The sequence below is a fragment of the Pithys albifrons genome, chromosome 3 (genome assembly GCF_047495875.1).
Source record: "Pithys albifrons albifrons isolate INPA30051 chromosome 3, PitAlb_v1, whole genome shotgun sequence".
Classification (NCBI taxonomy): domain Eukaryota; kingdom Metazoa; phylum Chordata; class Aves; order Passeriformes; family Thamnophilidae; genus Pithys; species Pithys albifrons.
In genome coordinates, this window is record NC_092460.1 from 9,884,493 (window position 1) to 9,912,461 (window position 27,969).

General features: G+C 46.1%; 1 protein-coding gene across 2 annotated transcripts; it reads right to left on the reverse strand.

The window, feature by feature from the left end:
- Positions 1 to 402: 402 nt before the first annotated feature.
- On the reverse strand, positions 403 to 27,784 carry QRICH1 (glutamine rich 1). 2 transcript variants are annotated; one of them, XM_071550380.1, is made up of 11 exons: positions 27,707 to 27,784; positions 26,669 to 26,729; positions 22,856 to 23,185; positions 13,768 to 14,784; positions 10,440 to 10,617; positions 9,664 to 9,818; positions 8,752 to 8,866; positions 7,343 to 7,451; positions 6,835 to 6,986; positions 6,061 to 6,151; positions 403 to 5,319 (listed from the first exon to the last, which is right to left on the reverse strand). In XM_071550380.1, exons 3-11 carry the CDS (start codon positions 23,162 to 23,164, stop codon positions 5,127 to 5,129), a joined length of 2,319 nt encoding a protein of 772 aa, XP_071406481.1. In that variant the 5' UTR covers positions 23,165 to 23,185; positions 26,669 to 26,729; positions 27,707 to 27,784; the 3' UTR covers positions 403 to 5,126. The 2 variants fall into 2 exon arrangements, with proteins under 2 accessions (XP_071406481.1, XP_071406482.1); XM_071550381.1 differs by lacking the exon at positions 26,669 to 26,729.
- Between the last annotated feature and the right edge of the window lie 185 nt (positions 27,785 to 27,969).

Here is a 27,969-nt window from a genome sequence, read left to right on the forward strand (position 1 = left end):
AGAAAAGCACTGTCCTTTGCAGAAAATGAAGCATCTAGGCTCACATCACTGAAAGCTGTTACCAGTCAAGGCACCAAGATGGTATCCTGGAGGAAGTGATCAGAGCCACAGTCTTCTGAAGGAATCCAGTGCCTGCCAAGGACATGGACTTTGGAGTCACCAGTACCTGTCACAGGATTAGCAGAACAGGAGGCATTGTGCCAGACCAAGATCAGTCTAACAGGTCTCTCTACTCTTATTTAAAATAAAGACAGGCTAACAAAGACTTGCTGAGCCCATCTGGGCAGGACACACCGATCTGAGCTACAGTACAGGCACAGCAGTAAACAGGCAAGGTGGCTTCTGTTCCAATGGAAACATCAGACAAAGTTTAATAGTTCTCAAACAGACTACAACAAAGGCTGCAGGGAAAAACATTTTATTTCCAAGCAGATTACAAAGAGCAGAGAATATAAGAGTAAAATTAAATTAAAAAAATAGTTGAGTGCATCTCTTTAAAATGATTTGTAGTGTGAGTTACTCACGGGGCAAAGCTACTGGAGAGTTCTGAAGGTCACTTTGCAGGATGCCAATCACATGTGCTGTTTAGACCTGGGTCAACACAGGAGGGACAGACAAGACGTATTTTGCATATAGGCTGCACACTCATTATCAAGCGAGGCTCTGGGCTGCAACTGGACCCTGCCTTTCCGAGACAACCCCTCCACCTCATTTCTCTCCTGCAGTTTTCTCAAGTTCTAGACATGGTTTATTGCTGCTGTAAGTGGGTTCAATCTGCCTCCCCATTCTGATGAGCTCCAACTAGAAGAAAGAAGTAAGCAAACGTGGCTGCCATGCACAAGGTTATACAGGGAACATGACTGCAGTGCTGAGAGCTGAGCTTCAGCCATGCAGCAAAGGGAACTGACAAGTCAGGGGCACTGCAATTGCTTCAGAGATTTGGGGGCAGCATGTCAGCGAGACTTCTGGAAGATTTGAGATGCTCCTTAAGGTAGGAAGAGGCTCAAGCGGAGAAAGGGTCTTTCCTAGGCATTGGCACTGGTGAAACAGAAGAGGCTGAATCATCAGGATAAGGTGCATTCCCTGTAATATTTGAGAGGAGCAACTTCAGCAGTAAGATGGGGAGAAAAGCCCCATATAGGGTGGAAGACAGCTGATATCCCACTTTTACAGTTATTTAAGAGTTTAAGCACTAATTCTAAGTCAGTCACTATTAAACTCGCCCAAAAGGTGGTTTGGCTGGACTGTGCACAGTCAATCAGACTAGTATCACTCAAAACAGCAAGAGGATGAGCAACTACAGCACCAGCAAGTCCTCCAACCTCTGTATGCACCCCAGAGAGCTCTTTCGTACCACTTCTGGATCTGCTGTATCACAGTGTAAGAGCCTTGGAGGCCTCATCCCTTCCACTGTAGCAGACAGTAGCCCTGATGCCACTAAGAACAAGACTGTCTTAATTTCTCCCCTAGAAGCAACAGTGCTGAAGAGGGTACTTATTTAAGGACCAGATTATACATTTTTATTGTCCAAGGCAGAACAGCTCAGGAACTACTTCAGACCTTGTGATTCATCTGAAGTCCCAACCTCTAGGGGTGAAGAAGCCAACAGATGAAAGCCTTATTAAGTTACTTGGACCATTCCCTTTACTCACCACTCTAGACAGGAGCAAAGAACACTCTCTAGTCTGCTCTCCACTGCTTCAGCCATTATCACCTAGAAGAAATGTTTGAACTCTTGAAAGCAAAAGAAAATCTAACGGTGCCATGGACAAGTGTGTAAGAGGCTACAGGTTTCCTAAAGAAAGCAACACTGGACAACACAGGAGTCTCATGTCAGAAAGTGAGGTGCTTTACAACTGTCAGTCACGCTCTGCTTTCCATGGTTGCTTTCACAGCACAGCGACAAGATGGCCACAGTTCAAAACCAACAAGGCAGGGTCAGTGGCTTGACTGCTCAGCTCTGTTTATTTAGAGATCGATGCATTTTCAGCCTGTCTCGTACAAGGCATAGGGAGAGTTCCTGTTGAATATATACACGCATACAAGAGCGAGCAGTTTGGCACTCTTGGAGCTGAGGGGGAATGCCCTTGAAGCAGCAGTCAAGCTGGTTATAGGAAAGTGTTAAAAAGCTATTTTACACGTTTGACTGGGAACATTTCCCAGAACTTGGACAGCAACTCTAAGCCACGACACTCTTCTGTGCTACTCTGTGCACGTATTCCTATGAGCCCCTACAAGGGAGCAGATCGTGTTCTTCACTATTAAAGAACATAGTATTTATATTCTAGAAATACTGTACCTTTTAAACTAGCTCCAGAGAGCCAGACTAGAAGCCAGGTCCAGGAAAATAATCCTTAAGTCACAGTATATCGATTGTCTCTAAAAATAGGGAATGATGTTAACACACTGGACATTCTGATGAGACAGTACAGAACAGTACAGCAGTCCACATCTGCATCAGCAGATCCCTTTCCTAAGTACATCCGAATAATGAGAAAGCAATGGAAACAGTTCAGTCCATCAGGACAAACCCAAACATCAGATCTCCACAGCTCACCGTGTGCCAAGTTTCCCTGTTACTAATCAGTATACTCCAAGATCAAGGAGAACCCTTCCCCTACAAAGACTTTAGATCATTTTGCAGTTAAGGGTAGTAAGGAAAGTGCACAACCTAGAATTTTAAGATAACATGGAATTTTGTTTCCCCAGAAAACTCGGCTGAAGCACCTGTTCATCCCTAACCTGCAAATGCCCCAATGTTCTGTCATGTTATTGCAGCTTCTGGCAATTTTTAGAGTAAGAGGTGACTCCCAAGGCCACCTGGTGAAGGAACTGGTACAGGGAGTATCTGGCAGATGATTTAACACCCACTGTATTTCTGCTGCAAACAGCCAAGGGCAGCAGACTTTGCAACTCTGCTCAGAAGACAGGACAAACTGTCCAAAAGAAGGGGAAATCCACTCTGTGTAGGCCTGCTGGGGACCCTGAGCATCAGGCACACACAGCTGCTCAAAATAGCAAAAGCCTACCCCAAAAATGTCCTTAAACTCTTAAATTAGGGCCAAAGATGGAGATCCCAGTCACTAAGATATTGTGAGGGGATTAGAGGATTCTGACAATTAAAGCACTGCTGATGATGCCAACAGCCACCCTGCCAGGGGGCAATGCTGGATCCCAGCAGACAAACTGAGCCGACAGTATGTGCTGCCAGCACTACACACACCCAGGCACCATCTTCCCAGCTCACCCACTGGGACCTGGGCACCAGCCCCAGGCTGCTCTCCCCTGGCCTGTCTCTGAGGGCAGACACTGAGCCAAGAGTCTAAAGCAGAGCGCAGGGTTTACAAAACAACAGTGCATTGCTACTTCACCTCTCTGCCCTTACTTGAGCAGAGAGTCCTACAGAGGGAACAAACCGCTCATACTGACAACTAACTCAGGCCCACCTGCTTCCTCAAAACACCAAGGTCAATATGGAGCATGAAGGGCTTGGGAAGTCTCTCTAAGCTGCACACCTCAACACTGCTCACAAGCACAAAGACAGAGAACGTTATGGCTACTCTCATTTACACTGTGCACAACCAACAGAGAGGGCAGACCTTTGTTCTCAATACAGACAGGTACAGGTCAACAGAGGCTCCAGAAAAATTGCTTGCCTGTACACAAGTTTAAGTTCTTTTACTGTAATATATATTTAAGTATTTATCTATGTATTTTGGAACAGGGAAGGGACATGAGATGGAGAAGCAGGGAAGACAAGTTCAAGAAGCAGAGTCATCTCTCTGCATCCAGGAAACTGGTGGCACAAATACCAAGCCTGGCAAGTGATCTCCCATTTCAAGCACAGTTGGCTACCTGCTGGCTTCAAAAGAGCAGACTATTGGTTAATGATATAAAATGCAGCAACCATTTAAGATACAGCAAGGCAAGGCTACCAGGCTGGGGTTTATGATCATGAACGATACCTGAAGCTACATAGCTGTGCTAAAAACTGTGAAAAGGTTGCTAAATAGCAGGAGTAAGCCCTATGCTGCTCCTGGAAGGCCTTTTCCCTCCAACACCCCTGCATCATGCTGTTGGTGTGATGCATTTGAAAAGGTGGGCAGAGGGGGATTTTCGTAGGGGTAAAGCCACAGAACATCAGGACAGTCTGGTCTCACAGATCCCATGTTCCTAGCCTGGCACTGAGCTTCCATCAGCAAGCAGACATTCAGGTCCTTCAACAGAAGTTTATGTCCCTCTACCTTCAAAATTTGTAGGGGTGAAAAGTCCAGCAGAGATGAGCTGGAAAGCACAAACAGGGATGGAAACAGCCAGTTTGCATACAGACCTCTGTATAATGACCCCCCACCCTCACAGCTCACTCTTCCCCAAATAAAGACACATTGTTCAATGGCATGTTGAAAAGACGTGCTCGTCATTCTTAATAAACAACTAGAGTAAGAATACATAAGAGAAACAGGGTGGTATCTTTATATGATACACAAGTGTATGTTACAAGAATTTCATCAGGCACAGAAGCCTCAAGGTTTAAGGCCTCAATGTTAGGCCAAAAAAGAAGAGTGTGGTAAAGTTTGTACTTTTAACATCTAAAAATGTCACTTAAAGGTCTGAATAGAAATTGTTGGTTTGTTTTTTTGTATAAATCATAATTGCAGTTCACTCTCTCCTCTTTCTTCCAAGATATCAGCAAATTAACGTCCAAGCACAAGAAAAGAAGATGCCTGCCTCTCCTCCACTGGCTGAGCAGGTCCGTCCGTCATTCTGTGCCCTCTGGGCTGCACGTGCTCCAAGGAGACAGAGGCCCCAGCCAACCAGGCCAATCCTGTAGTTCCTATTTTCTACATCATAAAAAAACCCAGAGTCAACCAGCAGCTTTCCACAGCTCCCAGGGGATATGCAGCTTCCAATGGTTCCAACAGTTCGGTGTGTTGGGTAGGATACACAATGGGTAGGTTTTCCTTTAGATTCTTTTAAAGAGAAGAAGCCTAAAAGGGCTTCATAACTACACCAATAAAAAACCAAAAACTTAGGCATCTCCTTTAGTGTAAAAGTCTGTACAATTTCTCTTTGCTTGTCCCTCCCCCGTCACCCTGCCCCACCCCTTCTGAGCCATGAAGGATGCCTTAGTGCATGGTGCTGGCATTAGCCACGGCAAGAGCTTCCTGAATCTCTCGTATCACCAGGATCCGGGTGAGCATCTGCTCCATCTGCTCTCTGCTGATCGGCTGGATGGAATACCAGATAGGGCTGTTGGGGGCCACCACTGGCTCCGGTGTCAAGTAAAACGTGTCATTCCGGCCTTTCACACTCTGGGGGCTGTGTGAGGAAGATCAGAAATAACCAGACTAACAATGTCCTGGAAGGAAGAGACCACCACTGTCCTCACCTCAGGCTTTACAAATCCTGACAGTGAACATCTGGCTGATGATACATAAAGGTACAGAGTTACATCCTAGGGATAACACTCGTCCCAAAGTTTTCGGCCATGACAAGGTTAAAATTGCCATGGTGATGACTACAAAAAAATAATTTTTATTTCACACTGCTAAGTATATAACACACACATGGTTTTAGCAGTCTTTGGGAGTGAAGCAAGGATGGGGTATTTTCACTTTCAGGCTAACTGCAGACCCATCTGTGCAGAGGAACCTTTACATTAAATATCAGAAACATTGTAATTTAGAGCTGAGTCCTCTGAGGCTCCCTCCAATCTCTATACCAAGCCCTCATTTTTGATTTGAATAGGATCCTAATCACATCTCCAGATGCTTCAAGATGACTTGCAATTCATGGGCAGAAGAGTGAGCTCCCACCAACACAGCAAACCAAACCTCCAAGTATAACAGCAGCCAGTTCACAAATCAGGATTTGTCTCTGTTAAATACCCCAGAAGTTCGACTTAGGTCCCACCTTCTCACATCAAGACCCCTCCCCATTTAAGTAAATTTATGCCAACACAGGAACTGTGCCAGCAATAAGACTGAGAACTAGGCCAGCCACAGGATGCAGCTCCCTAGTCACAGAAGACAAGCACCACACACAGACAAGAACTCTCACCATTTGAAGAGGTAGAAGTCATACAGCTTTATCGGACACCTCAGGGGATTCTCTGGATTCTCGGTCTGTTCAGCATACATGTCATCTGTAACTACAAACCAGCCCCCCAGAAGTCTGTCAGACTGTGTAAGCACAGCACCCTGAGCAGTCCCATACACAGGCTGAGTGCTCTGCAGCACCTTGTCAAGATGCAGGAGTTGGCAAGAGACACATGGCTGTTCCAGGGCAGAGGCACCTGGCTATAGATACATTATATGGAGAGCCTGCTTTATCCCAAGGCTACTGAAGTTCACAACCCATCCATATCCTTTTCATTTCTCCTCTACCAGTGACCAAAATGAGAGAAATCTCTCTACTGAGACTGCAGCATCTCAGCTACATTGTATGCTTTTAAGAGGACAGATTGTACTTACATAGGGATTCTGTATGGGTTCACATGAATCAAGGTAAGAGAAGCCCTCCCAAAGAATTTCCTCCATCTCTTCATAAGCACTTACACCCAATAGCCTCTTTGCCCATAAAAAAAACAAAAGTAACAAAAATGTTATCCTCAGTTCTTGATGGGTCCCACATGCCTGAGGTAAGGTATGTCCCCAGGCTTATGACTGGAAGGTACTATGCTCTCTTGGACCAGAATACCTGGAAAACTCACACAGCCAGGCTGACAGCAATTGGCAGAGCCTTGGATTCCCTACCTGCAAACATCTCCAGGTTCATCCACTTCTTCAAGCCCAAGTAAGTAAAATATTCCCACAGAAAGCTCCTAGACACTACCTTTCTGTCCTGTCTGGTGCATGCCTGGAGCCTTCATATAGCGGATACTCGTGCTTTTATCCTTGGGATTAGAAGGGTTCTTCTTGGTCTGCCTCAGCACCTTGGAGAAGGCCAGCTTCATGTGCTGGTCTACTGTTTTCAACAGGAAGTATCTGAGCAGTAAGAACAGAGCACAGGACATTCAGAGGCAAGTAAAGGATACAGTCATAACATCAAGGTAGTTAACAGCAGGGTATTTATCTTTAGTCATCACGAGCAGGCTGAAGCTCAAACCAACCACTGAGTTAAAGACTTTTCCAGCAGCAAAGCATGCAACAGCCACAAGTTCAGTTTGCCCTCTGCTAGCTCACTTCCTTGTTATACTGCATCTTCTGCAAGCCGGCTCTCTGTGCAACCATTCAAAACCCATGATTTCACCCTGACCCAGTGCAGCAGTTTCCCACCAACCCTGTCACGGTGTCTGAAGCTCTTTTCCTTCCCCAAGATTTCCAAAGGTGTAAGTACTCACTTTGTATTAAAAAACATCAGTGTAGTGAGCAAGGTGGAAGGGGAGTGAGCTCCAAGCTGCTTACACTCCCACAGCATCTCCTCTGTTACATGACTGGAGAGGATGTAACCTGCAATAATCAGAAGTCAGCATCATGCCAGGAGACAGACAGCACAGACACAGGCAGCATTTTATAGTCTGTAAGTATGGGAGAACATATAAATCTTAAGGGAAGGAAGAGGAGGACAGTCTCACTGATGTAAAGATTCACTGCTGTGCAAACCACCTTTCAAACAGCAGCTACAGTTATGAAACACTTGTGTATATACGTCAACCTCTAGCTGCAGAGTGTGCTTCTGCAATATGCCTGTACATCCCAGCCCACAAAGAAACAAATATGCACTTAAACAGCTTTTAATTAATGGCTCTACTCCAACGGTGATGCTCTTAATCCAATATACAGGCAGGCCAGTGTAACAAATCAGCTCTTGGCCCTGTGCACAGCTTTAGTCAGTGCACAGAGCCAAGTGATGTATTTGGACACGAGTAATCCTTGGATTCTCAGATTTTTTTCCCTTTGTGTAGAAGAGAAATACTACACTCCAAATATACAGATATACAGAAAAACAGACAGCACTATGAACTCCAGGGCTTGTGGAATGACAAAGCACAGATCAAACAGCCAGAGTGAAAACAAAAGGATTCCAAAACTCATAGTGCTACTTAGCCATGTACCCTGTAACATCAGCTACTTTTCTGAACATAAGCAATAGTTTCTTCCCTGACATCCAATCAGATCAAAGGGAATGAAGCAATGAGAAACCAGGGTTCCATGCTCTGAAAGGCAATTCTTCATCTAGTTCTCATATGCAGCTCTGTCAAAATCTGTCTCTTCTGGAACTGCTTCCCCACCCCTGTTGCCATCATCTCCTAAACACAAGGTTGAGCTGCAACTGATTGCAGCACTGGAGGCTCTAATCACTCACTGCTTTTTCCTCTGACACTCAGTTGGTCCTGCAGACAGAATCCATCTGGCTACATGGCACCACGACAGTGCTGTATGATCTCCCAAAGTAACAATATGTATTAGAGGCAAGATGTATTAGCACTACACATGAGGAAGCTTGATTGCAATCAAGGATCAGATGGCTTCCAAGTAAGCCAATCTCATGACACTATGAAGTCCCAACAATCTGCCTTCTGAGGGGTAACAAGTGGTGGACAGATAATGCTCAAAGACAGTCAGGGCTAGAGCCTGACAAGTGCAGTAACCCCAGCACTCACCAGTATTTTTCTCCCTGACCAGGAGCTGGCCTAGAGACCGTAAATACTTCAAAAGGGTTTCTATTCAGACTACACTCAAGCAGTAGGTTCACTTTAAACATTCCAAACCCTGGAAAGTTTTCAAGTTCTTAAACAAACATCCTTACCAAGAGGTGAAACACGGGGCTGTATGTCCTTGAGAACTTCATGCAGCCATTCAGTGAACCGAATATAGTAGAGATCTGAGAAGATGTCATCGACTCGGCCATTTTCAAAGAGATACTGTAAGAGAGTCACAGCACAGTCCAGTACAGTGGTAGCAAGTGTGTTCTTCAGACCACACCTTACCCTAAGGGCCCAGGTACTCAGTTAGCTGAGCATTTTACAGAAGAGCACCAAAGACTAATACATTTTACTTGAAGAGGACTCCTGCACCCAGGCTACTATAGGGTAGCTAATCTCAATTACTACCATGGGAATGCCAAAACAGAAAAAGGAAAAAGCATCTTACAAAGTAAAGCTGTTTGGATTTTACCTTTTACATCAGCTGTGTTCACTCCAAGTTATTTCACATGACATTTCACATGTTCTTTGGACACTACTTTTTCAGGTTAATGACAGAGATGCTCAATTCCCCTGTCAGAGTTTAGCTCTGTTCCTGCACCTCTTTCAGAAAGCACACTAACATTACCAGCTCAGATTTCTCACATCACACAAAGCTAAGTTCTTGCCTGTTAAAGCTTCAACTAGATTAAGTTTTGACATGGACAACTTCTTCAAACATCATCCAACCCTCCTCTTCCCGCTAAAAAACTAAAAGGGTTTATTATTCTCACCACAATACAGAACTCAGTTTCAACAATTCTTCACAAACTTAACTCAGAGGTGAAAGCACTGCTGTGCACTAATGACAAGTGATCTGAGGTTTTTGGGGTTTTTTTTAAGCAGAGAAACTTTTTTCATATAAAATGTTGGGAAGCTTAATAGAAGCCAGAGCCTCCATTTGTACCACCAAGAGTCCTCCCTACACATGCTGACAACATGTACAGCAACACAGCCCACAGAGTGTCCTGCCCTACCTTCTGAATACACAGGAAGATATAGTAGAGCACATCTGGATCGTAGGGTTCACCATCACCATTTCGAGCTTCCCGTGTCATTAAGCACAGCCCGTAATTCAGCTCAGCCACAGCTGAGGAGATGAGATCCTCCTGGAACCTCAGCAGCTGACGCCCTGGGGGAACAAAACAAAGCTATATTATTGAAGCCATAAAGCTATGTCATTTACCAATATTTCAGGATCAATTTCCCACATCTCACAGCTTTGTTGTTTTATCTGGCAGGTCCAGTACCACCTCATTCCTCCAGCATAGTAAAGTAAGCTGAAATAAATCAAGATCTTAGGCTGTCAGATTTACTAAAGATAAAACAGGCAAGAGTTTAATAGGAAGATCCTCTGCCCTGCCAAATACATGGTTATTGCCTTCTTCTACCATGTCCACAACGAAATGCTGCCCTGCAACAATGGGAAAACAGCAGCTCCATGACTACTCTACCAGCTTGGCTGACATTCACAGCCTGTTTGTGTGTCCATGTACCACAGTCATCCAGTGACCTGTTCTACTCCTACCAGCCCAGTGGTCAAGAGGGTCCAGCATCGAGCTAACACCTCCCTTGGGAATGTCCTGTGACAGTGGCAGTACCCCTTAACTAGGATAGCAGAGTAAATCAAAGTTTAAATTTAAAAACAGTCACTGACTAAACACAAGTTTTCCAGAGAGGTAAACACCTCACATTTCAGTCATTCCTAATCCTACTTGAAAGGAAACAAAGGCCACGTTGGCATGTCACTTACTTCCAATAGGTGCTAGTCTATTTTGGGCTTCTTTTTCCAGCTCTGCATTCTTGGTCTGTGCCCAGCTCTTCCACACTTCAAGACCTTCTTCTGGCTTCAGAGAATTTGGAAGTAGAAGTTCAGGTGAAGTCTGCGGTTGTGGCTGTGGTTCAACTTCAGCAACCTGAACAGTTTGAGCCTATGAAAGAAAACACTTCAGTTTATACACACACTACAATCTGCAACAGCTGGACAAAAACCAAGTAAAGCCACAACACCTCCAGCCCCAGGATATCAGCCTTCTGCAACACTCCTCTCTAACAGGAGGAGTTAACCCAAGGAATGCAACTTTTGCTGTCCAACATGAATTGCTGCTCAGAAGAGTATTCTACTCTCCAAGAACACTTTTAGTTTGAATGGACACCTATTTCTCCAGCTGCCTCGTCACTCTGAACCACCAATGAAGTCCATCTCACTACAAGAGTGGCCCACAGCCCCTCACAGACACCACCAGCCCCCAGCAGGGATGAAAAGGAAGGTGCCATCAGCTTTACTAACACTGCTGCTCCACACCTGGACTGCCCTGAGGAAGGTTCTAGACACAATCACATGCTGCCATCCCTCCCCACCCAGGCTCTCTGCACTATGCAGTATATTAACAGGCACATAGAAAAAATACACTCTGTTCTTATCACCAACAACAGATAAGATTAATTAATTTGGAAGAGATCTAAAGCAATTAGACTAGAAAACCAGCATCAAAGCATCAATTCAGTTGCATTGGAATGTTCTCAAAATACCAAATACTGCTAATGAGGATGACCTACTATTATACAAAGAGCAACTGTATGAGTTATTACAGACCCTAAGACATCTTCTCTTTGGAAGTTTACTTTGCAGCAGGACCTTAGGTCACTAAGAATTAGTAACTGAAATTTATTTGTCAGGCAAGCAATGGCACCAATCCAAAACCAGCAGTGAACCCTCCAGCTGCACTCACTCTGCATTCTTCACTACAGCTTCTCAATTCTGTGCCACAGAAGGTGTCATGCCTACTTCAATTAAGGGCTTTACAGACCTTAGTCAAGCTCTCACTGGCATCCCAAATGTTACAGAGATAGCAATTCTTACATCAAAAGTTTTGCTTTCTCCTTCTTAAGAGCTACCCCAAAAAAATCCATTTCCTTCGATACTGCCAAGTGTCAATATTAGTGCAAAATAACAAAGCAAAACCATCTTAAGAGGCAAAGTCCGCAAGAGTCTCAGACTGGAGCTTTCCAACTGCCTCTGTTTGGTTTTCCATTTCCTGCATCAACTCTTTACAGCTTTGTGCTTCTCAGCCCCTGCAGCAGCTGATGTTCAGCATGGCTGCAGTGACTGAAAGGCCCAGCCTTAACCAAGGTAGACGGTGACAAAGTTTGAGTTGAGAAGTAACGCCCCTGCCTTAGAGGACAGAGTCCAAGGGTGACCTGACACCTTGTCGTTGTAGAAGCCAGGACTGAGTCTCTGCTCTGCTCCAGAATGCTGCCCCATCACTCTCCAGAGAGGTGAAAGCTTTCCAGAGCCAACTCCCTCCTTCAGCCCAACCCAAGGACAGTCTTCTGCCTTGACCTCACAGGCACCTTATCCAGCCTGAGGGTTGGACACAGTCTGGAGTTAATCTGCCAAACGGGCAGTTGCTTCTTAACACAACTATTTTTTCACAAACAGAGCAAAATAGCTACACCTTGCCCAGATTCCACAGACGACAGTGCAGGGCAGGCAGGCAAATTCCTGTTTCAAATTCTCAGTTTCAGGGTTTTGAGAGGGACAACTCCTACAAGTTTGATGTTCACCTACAGCAGCTTTATTGCCCTCTTAGAGGAAGAGGGCACCTCTCCTGCAATTGCCTCTGTATTTAGAGGCTTGTGCCACACCTCACACTCTACAGAACTGGGATCAGAAAACTGCCTGATACCCAAGAATTGCAGACCACTGTACACAGGAATACACAGTGTCAGCAGAAGCTTTACAAGTAATCATTGAAGAAATTATGGAGCTAATACCTCAGAAAGGATCCCAAGAACATGGTTCATGCTCTTACAAGACCCTACAACAAGTCTGAAGTCTGTTTAGGAGAAAGGCAAAAAGTTCTATCAATTTAGTTTGTTTAAGCAACGGAAAGTGATAAAATGATCTCTGAATTGCCAATAAAGGGAAGAGATGAGTTGCAGGAGGTTCTTTGGAACATGACAGAACCAAAAGAAACACCATCACAAACACCCCTGTGCATGACAAGATCCATAAGCTGTAGCTTACAGTACAGTTTTATAAAACAGGGCATCCAGCACCTGAAAGTTACCTAGAGCTGTAGGGAACTCCTTTTGGTGAAGACTTTGGGGGGCTTATTGCCCATGATCAACACAAAAACAATCAGATATGACTACAGAAAGCAATCCCCCTCATCTCAGTGCTTATTGATAAAGCAAAGGGCACATACACCTTTACAAGCCAACAGTGTTATTCAAAAACTGGAAGGAACTTGTAACAACAGGTATGCTAGCAGGCTTGGGTGTTTCTGCCTTCATTCCCTTCAGCCAAAAAAGGCTTTGACAGATAAATCACTTTTCACTTTCTAGTAATAAAAACTAAGTTACATCCATTTGCACATATCAGAGACCACTCACTAATAGCTCAAGTAATTCAAGCTTTAAAAGTTGGTTTGAAATAATCCATGGCTTAAAGCTGGCAACAAAGCCTTGAAGAAACACTAACCAGGTTGGCTGCCACATGTGCCATAGACCATGGAGAGGTGCTTACTTGCCAATGCTCATTATTGTGCTCTTGAACACCAGGCATTTACCAGAAGCTGGACACAGTGTTACACTTGATCCAGGAAGTTTGCTCACAACTAGTCAGATTTCGACACTTTACCTGGGCACTGGATCTACTGAGCACTCCACGTGTCATGTAACACAAAGTAATGGTAACTAGGTGACTAATATATATTTGCACATCTTATTTGGCTGTAATCATCCCTGCCCATCTACTGCAACCCCTGAAACAGCTCAGGAGAACTCTGCAGCCCTCAGAATACCTGCCGTGAAGAAGCTGGCAATGAGCACATACCTATTAATTTACACTATGACGATCAAGACTGTACTTTCTCTTGGAAAGTTTTGAATCCTATAATTATGTACTAACATTAACACATTGCAGAGTTACACCTATCAAATGCCCTCTATCACGCCCAAGCTACCAACACAGACACAACTCTGCTTCCTAGACACCAGCTGTCTGTTGACATGCTCCCTCTCCACATTTGCAAGTTGTTAATCACAGACTGGACCAAGAAGCAGTTTTAACTTACTGAACAAGTGACTTGTAGCTGCTGCTGCCCCCCTTGCTCTTGGGGTGTGGGCTGCTGCTGTTGCTGCTGCGGGTCCCATATGTGCACTGTCTGTGCCGTATTCTGGTATGTCCCTGCCACAGCCTGCACTGCCACTGGAATGTGGATGTTGCCATTCATGAACTGTGCTGGAAAGATCGAATTAGCAAGAGTCTGCACCACTTCCTCATGAGAGTTCTTCACGACTGAAGTACTTCCCACCATCTTATCCTTGTCATCTTCCAGCTTCACGGTGGCCAGTGTCGTTGGCGAGCCGCTGACGTGGACGGCATTGTAGGCCTCCTGAGGGATGGCAATGTGGGTGATGTTTTGCTGCTGAAGGTCACCACGTGGCTGAGCGGAGTAAACAGGGATGGTCCAAGTCTCTCCAGTGGGGCTTGTAATGGTCCCAGTGGCACTGTACAGGTGGGCACTGTCCACTGTCAACAAGTCTGGCCTTAAAGAGACATAACTTTGCTGCTGGCCCTGAGGAATGGCCAGCACTGTGGCAACCGGCTGCCCTGAAATAGCGTATGACACAGTAATAGGCATATCCACTTTACGTTTCTTCACTGGCTGAAGGACACTGGCAGAGCTGATCCGCCTCTCTCCCTCTCGTGGGGAGCCTTGCTGAGAAGGTGGAGGTGACAGAGCCCCAACTGTTTGGATCTGTATCTGCTGCCCACCAGTAATGGCCTGTCCCGCCACAAGCTGGGCCTGGATCTGCTGGTGCTGTATGTGCTCCTCCTGCAGCTCGGCAGCCTGGATCTGCTGGGCAGTCTGCACGTGCTGCACCTGGATCTGCGCCGCCTGCAGCTGCGAGGGGCTGGGGCTCTGCAGAGACTGGCTCTGTATGGCCTGGGACGCCTGCTGCTGGGCCTGGCCCTGGATCTGCACTTGGACCTGGATGGGCTGTTCCGAAGCCTGATGGACAGAGAGCTGCGGGGAGAGCTGCTGGGCGGAGACCTGCTGTGGGGACTGCTGGACCTGGACCTGAACCTGCAACGACACCAAGCCAGCAGTGAGAGATCAGCAAACACCAGTGAGATCAAACATTGATGGTCCTTCACTGAAGATTTATGCTCCACATCGTTTATGCTCAGTTTTATGATGCCAGATATTAATCCATTAGTAAAGACCTCAGGAAAATGAAACCAAGCTATTCCAAAAGGGCCTGGATGATAACAGCAATATGGTAGATCTGTTTGCTCAGCAGACAGAACAGCACATGAGCTGCATCTCCAGCCTCAAAGCTCTATGGGCTCAAGCCAACAGATCGCATCCTTGGAAGCCACAAGTCTCTTCAGACCTATTTACATTGCTAAAATGTTACTTCAGCACAGGCCTTGAAATATCAAGACTTTAAAGTCACACACCTTACAGGAGTTCACCTCATTCTCACCATGCTCTGAAGATTGTTTTACTGCTTCCCACCCCAGTCCCCAGACAGATGTAGAATGACTTGCAGGCAGTAAGAAACATGGGTAAGCTGAAACCAGCACTTGGCTCTTGCCACATAAAGCACAGGAATATTACTTCTAAACCAATCACTAATAGTAACAGTGCACAAGCAGGTGTCAACTCAGTTACAAGTTCAGTGTCAATCTTTGTCATGCACTAAGGGCCAGTGCTGCAGCATTTCTTTCAAGCTTCAGAAGTATTTCTTTGGCAAGCATAATTACACCAAATCTTTTTTTCATTATTTACTTATTCAAATTAATACCATTTATTGTGCAAACTACTCAGTTGTATTTTCTAGCTCGTGCACTTACACAATGCTGAATAACACAGACAGAACATGTTGACTTGATTCCAAACCAGTTTCTTTTATTTTAGGGAAAAAAAAAGAAATCACACCCTCTGTCCAAGGTCTGTCACAGTATCTGGCAGCAGCCCAGGGGCAGACTCAAAGCCAGGAGTCAGAGGTGGCCCCCAGCACAAAGTTCAGGTCTCAACTGCTTCACATCCCAGGCCTCAAACCTTCACTCCCAGGGCACCGAGGTCTGCTCGCCTTGTTCAGGCACTTCACGATGTCGCCCACATCTACACAGACACTTTGTACATCTCCCTTGTCCTAGAAGTGACATCCCAGGTTCCCATGATCATCTGCTTCTCCAGGCCTCATTAACACCTTATCTTAAGAGAGGGAATTAATTACCCAACACCTCTCTCTGGAGCCAACATGGACTGAGCTGCAAAACTGGGTCTTCCTATGCACTCTCACTGTTTCCTACTTCACTGCCTGGAGCTGGTCAGGCTAACCCAGCACCTGGCAGAGATGCTACACCAGTCAACCTGACAACACCAAAAAACTCCCCTTCAGGCCTGCATTGCACAAAAACTCGCTCCCCAACATCATCTCTAAGAAGTCTTGAAAAATGTTAAAGATTCATTTACAGCCCATTAAGAGTTGATAAGAAAAAAAGCAGGGTAGAAAAAATGCACCACTTGCAGGCCAGTTTCATAAGTCACCTCCTGTTAAGAATTAATTTATTTCCAGGAAGAGGAGGGTACAGTTCCTTCTGGGAACTACATGCAATATACTGTAATCCTGATGATGTGGACTATCTACAGTAATTTCCTGCAAGGTAACAAGAAACATGTAACCTTATGTCAGCAGGACAGTTTAAAAAGCTGCATCAGTGAGGGATTTGATCAGGCATTAACTGAAAAAGGAAAGTCACCTGTGGGATGTTTCCTCAGCTCTATTTGTTATAGAACTGCAGCATGAGTGTTGCCTTGGGCAAACAGGCCCAAGCATGGATCCCATGTAGGAGTTCAGTTTAAGAAAGCCAGTTGCAATCACACCTGTAAGGTGAGTATTCTCCCAAATAATCCACTTTAAAAATCACTAATACAGTCCTTAGTATTAATTTAAGTCTTTGTTCAAAAGATGACCTTCAAGGCAAAGGCTAGAGACTGCACAAATTAAACACATTACTGAACACATACATTTTCAGTTTCAAACAAGAAAGTTTTGCTTTATCTGTTAGGATATAAAATCACAGAAAGAGGTAAACATGTTATTTGTCCTGTGCTTCTGCAGTGCTTTCACAACTTGCACAGGGTGACTGAAAGCACATTAAAAGTACCCCCACCTTCTCTCCATACACAATTTTACATTATGTTCCTGTTTGTGCTGTAACACATACAAAGGAAAGAAAGACTTTTTCTGCTCAGTAAGAATTCAAAGTCTGCTCTTGTGCTGAAACAATTTTATCACTAAGGGCAACTAGAAAGGTAATGGAATAGGTTTTAAGCAAGAGGCCTTGTCAGCAAGAGGCCTGATCTAAGAACAAGTGTGATGGGACAGCGTTTGTGCTCTTCTGCTTTTGTACAAGAGACTGTTTCAGATCAGCTTCTACACTGACCATCTTGTCCAACTGCCTGACCACTTCAGGGCTGAGCACAGACCATAAGCTGCAGTTCTGACCTGTTTAAATGCCTCAATAATGACAGGCTTGGGGCACCAACCACCTCCCGGGAGCCTCTTCCAGGGTTTGACCCTTGATAAAGAAATGCTTCCCAATGTCCAGTCTAAACCACCCCTGGCACAGCTTGGAACCATTAACCATTTCAGAGCCTGAGCCCACAGCCTCTGGAAGTAACAGGCAAGTTCCCTCACTTTCAGCAAATGAGCAGCCCTACGATACCCCCCAGGACTAAATCCCAACTCCTACAGCCCAGAGGTCTTGCCACTGCTTTAGAGTGAATTGCCAACACCCAAAGAAGGAGTCCAGACCCAAACAAGATGAAGAAGTCAGACTCCAGAAACACTTGAAGTTCTCCAAGCTGCAAACTGCAGACATCATGCTTCAAATGAGAGACTGCTTCTATTTAAAAGGATATTGGAGCTCTACCTACCATGCATTACACATCCCCTGTGAATTACATCCATTTTTAACAACCACATCTTGTAGTAAATCCCTCTGTTTTCAAGTAGGTTGTACCCAGGAGGGCTACAAGCATTAATTTCAAATTTACAGGCTTCACCCAACTGAGACCAGAGCTTCTTACACTGACCTCATTGTCCTTTTTTTTCCTCAGATAGCAAATTAGACAAAGACATACACTAAACATCATCAGTAGATGATTTTTTAGAAGACTGTACTAAAAGGAATGTTTGAAGTTCAGAGGCCATGACCAAGTGGGAGGACCTTAAATCTTCACTTTATGCTGAAGATTAAAGCAAAAATGTTATGCTCAGAATTCCTTGGTTATACCAGTGCAAGAGGGGAACATGCCAAGTTATCAGTACTGAAAAACTAGTTATTGCCAGAAGTCTGGATCCTGCAGCATGAAAACAGTCCCTTCCCAGCAGGCTCCCATCACACAGAGAAACACCTTTTCACCAACAAAGCAGCTGGAAGGTGGATCAAGTGCAGCTAACCAGAGAATCAAAAGCATTGGAAATCAGCCCTGTATTGTAACAGCAGGGCAGAACTAAATTTTTAAGATTCACTTAAAGGAAATCTTCTGTCAACTAAGCTCAAAAACATATTCTGTCCTCAGCTGAGAACATGCAAAGAGTAAATAAGTAACTCCATGAACACAAGAAGAGCTGAGGCCTGGTTGCCAAAACTTTTTTCCCCCGTGGCTGACAGACAAACCTTCAAGAAGGATTCATAGCACATCTGCCCTGCACAGATTCTCTGCCCGAAAAGGAATCAGACTGAAAAACTGCAGTTCTGAAACAATTAAGTTGAGATTTCCTTTGCTTAGTAATTCTTTCATCTATGGACTGACAGGGTTATCTAATATTTCCTAAAATCTAACTCTGAATAAGCACATACCAACTCTTACAAGGAGATCTTGGTTTCTCAGGCTGTTTACACCAGCAAGAAGTAGTACACGCCAGAAGCAGACCTCAGAACACTGAAGAGCTACTAACATGTCCACACTATACATACCAAGACTATTTCAAACTTAGATCTAGTCTTGCTCACTAGCCAAGCCTGACAAACACTGACACAAGGCTGCATCTTACAGCTTATTTTCATCCAGCAGCAATCTCAAAGGACAGGCTCCAAACCTACAAGTAACCAGGGGCAAGTGACCAACTTCCTTGTGCTTCAAATCCCCTCCAGAAGCAACGTGGGTGCATTTCAAACTTCCCACACAAAGTCAAACACTTGGACAAAAAGTCAGTGAGAGCACGAGAAGAGCAATTTCCATTTTTTTAGCTAAATTTAAGGACAGAAGTCTTAAAACACACTTCCTTCAACAACAGTCCTAAGCTACAGCAAGTGCAGCACTAAAAACTAACACTGTAACAAAGAATTCCTTCTGACTTTACACCAGAAAACGTACATGCAGGAACAAAACAGATTTAAAATGCAGAGTAAGTGAACAGACTGACCAGTGAAGTAGCAGGAAATGTTGGAACTTTTTGTTTAACTACTTTACCAGAAGTCCTTTGCTATCTAAGCAAACAAGGGAAGGGTACAAGTCAGCTTTTGAGAACAACTGCCAGACAGATTCTCACTCCAGGTTTTTCCTCTGCTCATTCATCAACATCAGAGAGAGAATTCCATCAGCCAAATTAGGCCTTGGATGTGTTTGAACAGTTACAATATGAAGATTATGCTGCCAAGCTGTACACTGGGGCAGAATTTAGGCCTAAAACAGTTAAATGAACAAAGGAAAAACAGCTCACCTGCCCAACAGAAGCCCTAATTCCACGTGCAAGGAGGTGCTGCCTTGAGAACACCACTGATGAGTGCACCACTCCTCAGTGTCCCATTCAGCCCCAGCAAATGCTAATTAATACCCACTGCTGCACAACAATCATACTGACATATTTTTCAAACATAAACCTCCAAGCTAACTTTAAAACCAACACAGAGACAGGGGACCTACACCCAAGGGAAACAAGGGAAAGACACATTCTGTGCAGAGCCAGAGCTAAGACTTTTTTCTAAGCTACTTAAGGGCATCTTTCCCTGCCTTGTGTCATTACTAACGGCTTCCTGTAATGGTCTGAAGTCACAAAATAGACTGAGGGAAGAGTGAAAAAGCTGAACAATAAACACATAAGGAACTGAGACATTAGAAAGGCACAAGTGTTAACTGAAAGGTATTTTACAGAGGCATTTAAGCATTCCCCGTGCTGTACCATCCTCCACTCAAGCCCTGACCCAGAAACTCTTCCCATCTAGACATCAGCAGGCTCATAAAAAGCTGAAACTGAGATCTTTCCCACAGGCCTCCCAAGCAAAGGTACTTTCTGTCCTCTGATACTCTTTCAGTTAAATTTTCTTTAAATCTTCTCAGGGAGGAGGAAGAGACACAAGACGTTGGCTGACCCCTGTGGAAGCCCCGTACTCAGTGAGCGAGTCGGCGCTGACACTTCCCGCTGGGATCATCAATTCCACGGCCTCAGTGCTCGGGAACGACGAGCAACAACCTCACCAGAGGCACAGCTGATAAAACTCCTACCTGACTGGAGCAACACAGCCCTCTGCCAGCCACCCTGTGATACACCACAGGGTACAACAACCCCCCACACTGAACTCTTTCTTAGGATCACTAATGACACTGCTGTGACGCTGGTGTGGAAGGAGCTCCAGGACTGTGGGACTGGCTGGTGTGTTTAACCCAACAGTTGCAGCCACTCAGTCTTTAAAATAAACATTTGGCAACAACTTGTTGAACCTTTTAGGCAAGAAAATCTTAAGGTGGCAACTTCTTCAAACAGGAAATTTATTTTGCCAGGATAAATAAAAGCAGCAAGCAGCCAAACACTGTCTTTGACAGTCCACAGCAAGTAAAATCCAGGGTGAAACCTGAGCACTGCCTGTCACTGCGAGCAGAAGGATCAGCCACGAGGTCACCTGACTGGTCGTATTATTAGTCACCTTCAGCAGAACTGTCACAGTGCCAGACACAAGCACAGTCATTCAAAGGGTCTTCCACTGATCTGCAATTGGATTAGCAAGAACTAAACAGATTATCAAGTCAAGTACTGGGATGACACAACTTTAAGCAAAAGCGAAGAGGCTTCGGCAGATGACCAGAATTTGTCACAATACAACACAAACAGTATTTTAGCAAAAGGAGCCAGCTGGACCAGGTCACAACAAAATCCAGCTGTATTCAGACCCTGTGCTCTGCTGCCACAGTGACACTCCAGAGACAAGTGAATCCTACATCATGGGTTTAACATAAATCATGTCTTGGTAACAAATCTTGAAAGACAGAAAAAAACTCTTACAAAGGGGTAAAGATATTCCTTCTCCATCCTATTCTTGCAGAAAAACTTCAAGGTAATTCTGAGCTAGCTGCTCAAACACACCTGAGTCCAACTGCCCTGCTGATACACAAAAGCTGCAGCCAGACCCAGCACCAGATGTGCCACCTCAGTGTTCAGGGGGCTTGTAACCCCCTGAAGTGACCAGCAGGGCAGACAACACAAACACTAATTAAGAGCTGTGCTGACAGATGGGAAAGGAGATATCCAAAAGCAGAGGCACATCAAAAACAAGGAGGAGAGAATAGACAACATTCTTTAGGAAAAGTTGCTGGAATACTGACTTCCATCAGAAATTTTTCATATTCAGGGTGCAGGCCATTCAGTTTAAGAGTCAGGAACAGGTTTCTGGCAGCAACTCTGTGCTTATATTCAAGAAGGTCAGCTTATTTTTCTCTGGAGTATATGATACACAACCTCCCTCTGTTACTGGAAGACTTGGAAGGATGAAGTCAGAACTTTAAGTACTACTGAAAGGAGGCAGAAGCAGAAAAAAAAATGAGGGAGGGGAAAACAGAAGATTCCTTTCGAATTTTACAGTTGGTCTGGGGGCCTTCCACATCCTCAAGGCTGAGGCCCTCAGAAGCCAACCCTCCTAGTTCTTCCACTGAAAAACAAAACTTCCAGAAAACATACCAGCTGGCAGAACCAAACCCACTCTTGATCAGTTTTAGCAGCCTCATGCAGAGATCCAAGTCATGCTTGCAAGACGAGAGGCTTTTGTTCTTCAAAAGCCTTTCAACACAAGTTACTGTAGGGTTATAGAAGCCCCAGTTAAGCATCCATTTACTCAACAGAGAGTAACTGGAGATGAGTTACCAGTGAAGGAGGTAAGTTTGTCTTTGCTGTAGGATAAAAGCACATAAATAAGCTGTTAGCACAAGTCCACCACACTACAGAGAGTTTACACTATCTTATCTCCAGTCATTTTTGACTCCATACCCCTATTTGTTATAAGAAAAGAGCTCACAGTTTTACATTCTGCCATAGAGGCAGAAAGATTCCCATCTGAAATGTATCAGAATTGCACCTGTAGACAGAGTTCAGCTGTTTGGAGACATGTCTTAAGAAAACCTTAGTAAATGCCCTGCCACCTGTGAACTCTTCAAATTACAAATTGTGTCTGAGGACAACAGCAGTTCTCCTAAATTACACATTTGGGGTTTTTTCCCCTCTGGTGCTGGATTTGCCCATTTAATACTTGATAAAATACCTAATGTAATACCTACTAAAAAAATTATTAAGACAACTCCCTCCACTGTGCAAAGTGACAATCTACTTTGCTGCATGTGCATCCCCTCAAGTTCCTTTCTCGGAATGTATCTTCCCCTGGTTCATACCCTAAGTTGACTCCCTTGCATTTCTCCCTCTCTTAGAAACCAGTTCAAGGACAACCTTCAGAACGTTCAAGTATAACCATTTAAAAATAAGTGATTTAGGAAAAAAATAAATCCTGAAGGCAAGTTGGATCCCACAGCCACCCTGACCAACCAGCCAGAGCCAGACATGCAGAGCAGGGGGGTATTTACAGCCACTTCAGAGCACGAGGCTTCGGGAGTTGTGCACGTGCCAGAACTGTGGATGGTTTCTCCAAGAGGTGACACCACTCCATTGCTGTGTACGCTGCTCCTCCCACAGCAGGGAGAAATTTACTGCCAAATTCCTTAAATGAAAGGGAAATAGTGCTGTTCTATCTAAAGTCAATTGGCTCTGCCTCTCAAGTCCTTGTCTGAGGCTTCAGGTTAGACAGCAGCTGGCTCTGAACACTCTCAATGGGTCAGCAAGGCACATACACATTTAGAGATTATTTCAGACGCTTACCTGGACTTGCTGGGGTTGCTGAACCTGTATCTGCTGCTCTGGCTGAGTTTGCTGCTGGATACTGGTTGTCACAGGACAAGCAAGTTCAAGCAAAGACCCAGCCACCTCTGTGCTGTCCGTGTAAATGCAGTTGCCACCCTGCTGATACACCATCGTGGTGGTGGCTGTTTGCTGAAACTCCTGCAGAGCTTCTGGCCCCTTGGAAGCAAGGGAGTCCAGGAACTCCTTCATCCTGTGCTGGGGGATTGTTCGTGCCTTCACACGGATGTATTCTTCAAAGGAAATGGTGTTCTCCAGAGAATTATTCATATTGCAAGGTCCTCAGGGATCCTTAAGGAAAGAGAAAGTAAAAGTCTTAGAACTCCAGCCCGCCTTTGATACAAGGATGTTCCTAACCCCAGTAATTTCTCACACCAAGTACTGTATGAAGACTGGCAAACATGCACAGCCAGATGCCCAAGACAGATGCTTTAGTTTTATGAGGCATCTTGTGCTACTACACATTTCTCAGATTAACTCTTGGCAGCTCAGAGGAGTCTGAACGATACCCAGGTGTGACTGTGGAACTATTCCCAGAGCTCACTGCCAGGTAAACTCTCCCAGCTCTGCACTTCATCCAGACCAGGCCAGCCCTGCACCAGACGAATCCAGTCACACACTCCACTTGTTTGCAGCATGCACTGTGAGCAAGAGAGGCTCAGAAATCGATATCTGTGGCCCTGCTCTGCAGCCACAGAGGTGGAGAACTGAGCAGTGTGTTCTATCGGCCGTGCAGGGCTATTCTAGGCAGCTAATGGGAAGCAAAGGGAAGAGCAACAGATGCAGCATTCAGCCCTGTGCTGTCAGGAACAGGGCAGCCTCATTGATCTGAACACAGCAAGCAAAAGGAGAGTGCTGGAATCAGGAGATTCCTCAAACAGGGAACTACACACATGAAGAAGCAAAGCTCTGGAAACGAGAAAGGCAACAGCATCACCAGTTCTCAATCTCCTTTTAATATAGGAAGAGGTTAACATGAAACATGCCATGTATGAACACAAAAGAGAGAAAAAAGTCAGACGATCAAGGAGGAAGTGAAAGCAAAGAAAAAACCACTACCACCAAAGATGACTCCACCTGAGAACATCAGACAGCTCTAAGGTATACTCTGACAGCATTCTTCTCTTATTGATTTATCTTGTTTAAACCCACAAATTGTTTTTGCAGTGAGTATACTGGTTGTTTCTAAGGCACTAATTAGCCCTGATAAAGCATAAATAGATTTGAGCTAAAACACCACCAGATACTGAGACAGTTGGAAAAGAAGTGAAGCAGCACAAGATTAGGACTAGTAGAGGTGATTCAGCACTACCAGATCAAGCTGCACAGAGGAGGAAAAATGGACAGACACCACTGTGTACATTACGAGTGTAGTTCTAAAGAGAACAGGTACAAAAGCAGAACTCGATCTATTTTTTCATCATAATTGAACAAAGTAGAACCAAGACACAGACACATGGCTGAACATAAGATTGCAAAGGCCTGTGTGGAAATGAGAGTTAGCTCTAGGCTTTCCCTGGCACACAAGTATACTGCACAAGTCCAGCTTCAATCATTACCAAGATCTGGGAGAGCTGGAGCAAATGCTAAACCCTTTTTATGTTATGTGACAGCAGTTCAAACACAGCAGGTTTTGTTTACATGGAGGTTCATGGCTAGTGCACTGGACCAGGCTCCCAGGAGAAAAAAAATATCAAAGGTAAGGGGAACACACATGAGGCAACTGACGCTCTATTTATAGTTTCTGGAGTCATTAAGCTGCATTTGTTGCTTACAAGATTACTACAGAAAATATTCTTAAAATATGCAGCAATGTTTAGCAAAAAGCACCAGTTAATAGTGTTCCCTTAGCAAATCCAACAGCTCTGGAAGTATCAGTACACAGTAGCTCCCACAGAGCTCAGAGCTGGACAGAAAAACAACTCTCCTGCCTTTTGGAGACGCTGATCTGACACATTTTCAAGCCAGCTCTGGGTGACAGGCCCAGTAAGACTGTTCACTCCTCCAGGAGCCCCCCAAGAGGACTCTGCACCACTACAAGACACGTTATCCCTTTCCCAGGTGACCAAATGCCCAGAGAGAACATTGTTAATGCATCTGCAATGACTCAGGACCTACACCAGGCACACCTAAATCCATTTTGCATCTAACTGTGAGATGCTGTTACATACTCTGAGGATGGAAAACAGATTTGGAGCCATTAACTTGTCCCAGTTTTTTACTTGGAACTTACAAGTATTTCACTTTAATATTACAGCTTTCAAAAGAGCAGCATCTTTTGCATGTCCACCCTGAGATGCACCAGCAGATACAGCTTTGAGAGGGAAGACTCTTCTGAGGAACAGCCTCAGGAATGTCATGCTGGGATCTCAGATGTGAACGCCACAGGTGCTGCTGGAGATTGCAGGCTCTGTGACAGCCACAGCAGCTGCTCTCCCAGGTCCTGCCTTCTCTTCCTGGCTCCTGCACTGGTGCTTACCATGTTGAGCAGCTCAGAGAAGAGCTGCATCCACCTGCGGTTAATCTTGTCTAAAGAAGAGAGTGGGGAGGTCAGCAGGGCTGCTCCTTCCACCTATCCATTATCCCTCACCTCTACTTTGGGAACTCCAACCCTTCTGTCATGAGCTGCTCACAGGTACATCATTCTTCTGCACAGCAGAGACCAGAAGCCACAAGAAACCCAGAAGCATAAGCAGCAGGCCCAAAGATCAAAGAGGGGTCCACCACCATACCATCACCCACCTCTTCTAAACACCAGGAAGCAGAACAAACACAGCATTAATTTCTTAGACACAAATCCTCACCACTGCTCATCTCTTCTACCTTACATAGTTCTTGTCACTACCAAAATCAAGAGCCTACTAGGCCAGTCTTCCCCTACTAGTAAATCTTTCTCTGTCACATGGAATGTCTCTTTTCCTCTCTTCTAACATGGAAAAAAATTAAGTTACTACACTGAGAGCCTCAAACAACCAGTGGGATGCCCACTGGAGCCCCTGCAGCATTCCAAGTCCCAGGCACTGACTGGAGCCCCACTGCAACCCAGGGCAGCTGCTCCTGCCCTCAAACAGCCACAGGATCTTCCTGAGGTTTTCCCTACAGTTCTCCTGCTCTGGCAATCAGAAAGGAGTTACAGACCTTGTAGGTAATAACAGTGCTGTTGGACTCAGCTTCTCTCAGGGTTATTCCTGTCAGTTTTAAGGCTGCTTGGGGTTATTTAACTACTCAAAAATGCACTTCACAAACCCAATGCATCAGCGGAGGTACCAGGTCTGGGGAAAGATTCAGGAAAGTAACACTGCAACCCCAGAGATTTTAATTATTAAAACTGAACCCACCTTATTTATGACATTTACAGCACTTGTGACAAAATCTCTGTAAGGCTCCAGTGTGCATTCAACAGACTTTTGTAGGGCAACACATGCAGCTTGTTGCTGCAGTCCCCACTTTTGCAGTTAGTTATTAAAACACACTAATTTGAGCATTTCATTTATCCCACAGCCACACACTGGAAACTGCAAACACCCACCCTCAGGAGACCTTGGCAGCATGTTTTCAATACTGCACTCTAAAATAAAAAAGAGCATTGAGGCAATAAATTTCTTCAATAAATGGAGGTAACTCCTCTCTGTGCAGCATAACTGCATTTTTTCAGGAAATAAGTTCAAGTAACTCTTTGAAGATCATGAGCACATACGGTTAGTTGATAAAACTTAGACTGAGGTTACTGAAAACACACACACAACTTGCAGCATGTGGACAATCTGGACTCACCAGTCACCATGTTGCATGTATTTCTGCTGCTCTTGTCCTGAGCTCTTAGACTTGTAACGTTCTGGAGAAGACAGAACAAAGAAGCCCTTTCCATCCCCAGTTCCTCTTTCTTTATTAAAGCCATTTTATTTTTACTATATATTCCATGAAAAAAAGTAATAATCAGGAAACAAAGATATAATCATCCACGCAGCGAGCAGCTCCTACTAAGGAACTACAAGATGCCCAATTCCTGACCATCGTATCCCTCAGCCTGGTGAGTTTTACTGTGAACGAGCGTATAAGCACATCTGTCACAGGGCGCCGTGCGGCGGCAGGTGCAGCACGGCCGTGATACGGGAGTTACTGACAGACAGAACTTAGAACAAGGCAGCAGCAGTGACCGTATCCAGAGCCCCCCCTGCTCCCCCCGCAGGTGTTGCCGGGGCTGTCCCGAGGCCCGGGACAGACGGGAACGCCACGGGCCGCTCCGCCATCCAGCCCAGACCAGGGGAAGCTCCGCCTTCAGCCCCTGAGCCCATCGGCGGCGGAGCCCGCGGGGCTTTCCCCGCCCGCGGGGACCTGGCGCTGCACGGGCCACTCCCGCCGCCTTTGTTTCCCAGCGGGGCGGCCGGGCCGGGCCCTCGGGCGGTGCCGCGACACCGCCTCCTTCCCCCGCCCCGCCGGCAGGAGCCATGGCGGGGGCTCGGCGGGGCCGCGGCCGCGCACAGGCCGCGCCTTCCGGTGCCCGGGCAAGAAAGCGGGGCGGGGGGGGCGGCGGGGCCGCGCCCGGTGCTGGGAGGGGTGGGGGGGACACGGGGACAGGAGCAGGGGCCGCGCCCCGTGCGCGCCCCCGGGAAGCGCGCGCCGCAGGCGGGGCCGCCCCCTCCCCCTCCCCGCCGGGCCGCGCCGCCCCCGGAACCGCCGCCACCACCACCCCCCACCCCGCGCCCGACCGGAGGCCCAGCACGGCCCGGCCCGGCCCGGCCCTGCCGCCGCCAAGCACCACCCCAGCCCGCCGGCCCAGCTGCGCCGCAGCGCGACCCGGCCCTGCCTCACCCCGCCGCCGCCGCCGCCTCGGCCCCGAGTCTTTTCCCCTCACAGCTCCCTGGGCGCCATCTTACATTCAACCCCCGCAGCCAATCAGCGCGCGGCCCCAGCCTCGCGAGAGCGTGGCCCCCAAGCCCCGCGAGAGCTCAGCACCCGGGCCCGCCCCCCACCTTAAAGGGGCCCGGGCGCGGCAGGTGCGGCCGCGGGGGGGCGCCCCTGAGCGGGGGGACCCGGGGGGGGGACCTGGCGGGGGACCCGGGGGGGACACAAGG

What these genes read in the sequence shown, in the direction of transcription:
- QRICH1 (XM_071550381.1), bottom strand. Translation starts at nt 23,164, where the DNA reads ATGAATAATTCTCTGGAGAACACCATTTCCTTTGAAGAATACATCCGT. An exon ending in AGCTACAAGTCACTTGTTCA is followed by an intron (nt 10,618 to 13,767) that starts GTAAGTTAAAAC and finishes TTTCTTTCATAG; the next exon opens with GCTCAAACTGTTCAGGTTGC. An exon ending in GACTTCTACCTCTTCAAATG is followed by an intron (nt 5,320 to 6,060) that starts GTGAGAGTTCTT and finishes TTCCTCACACAG; the next exon opens with CCCCCAGAGTGTGAAAGGCC.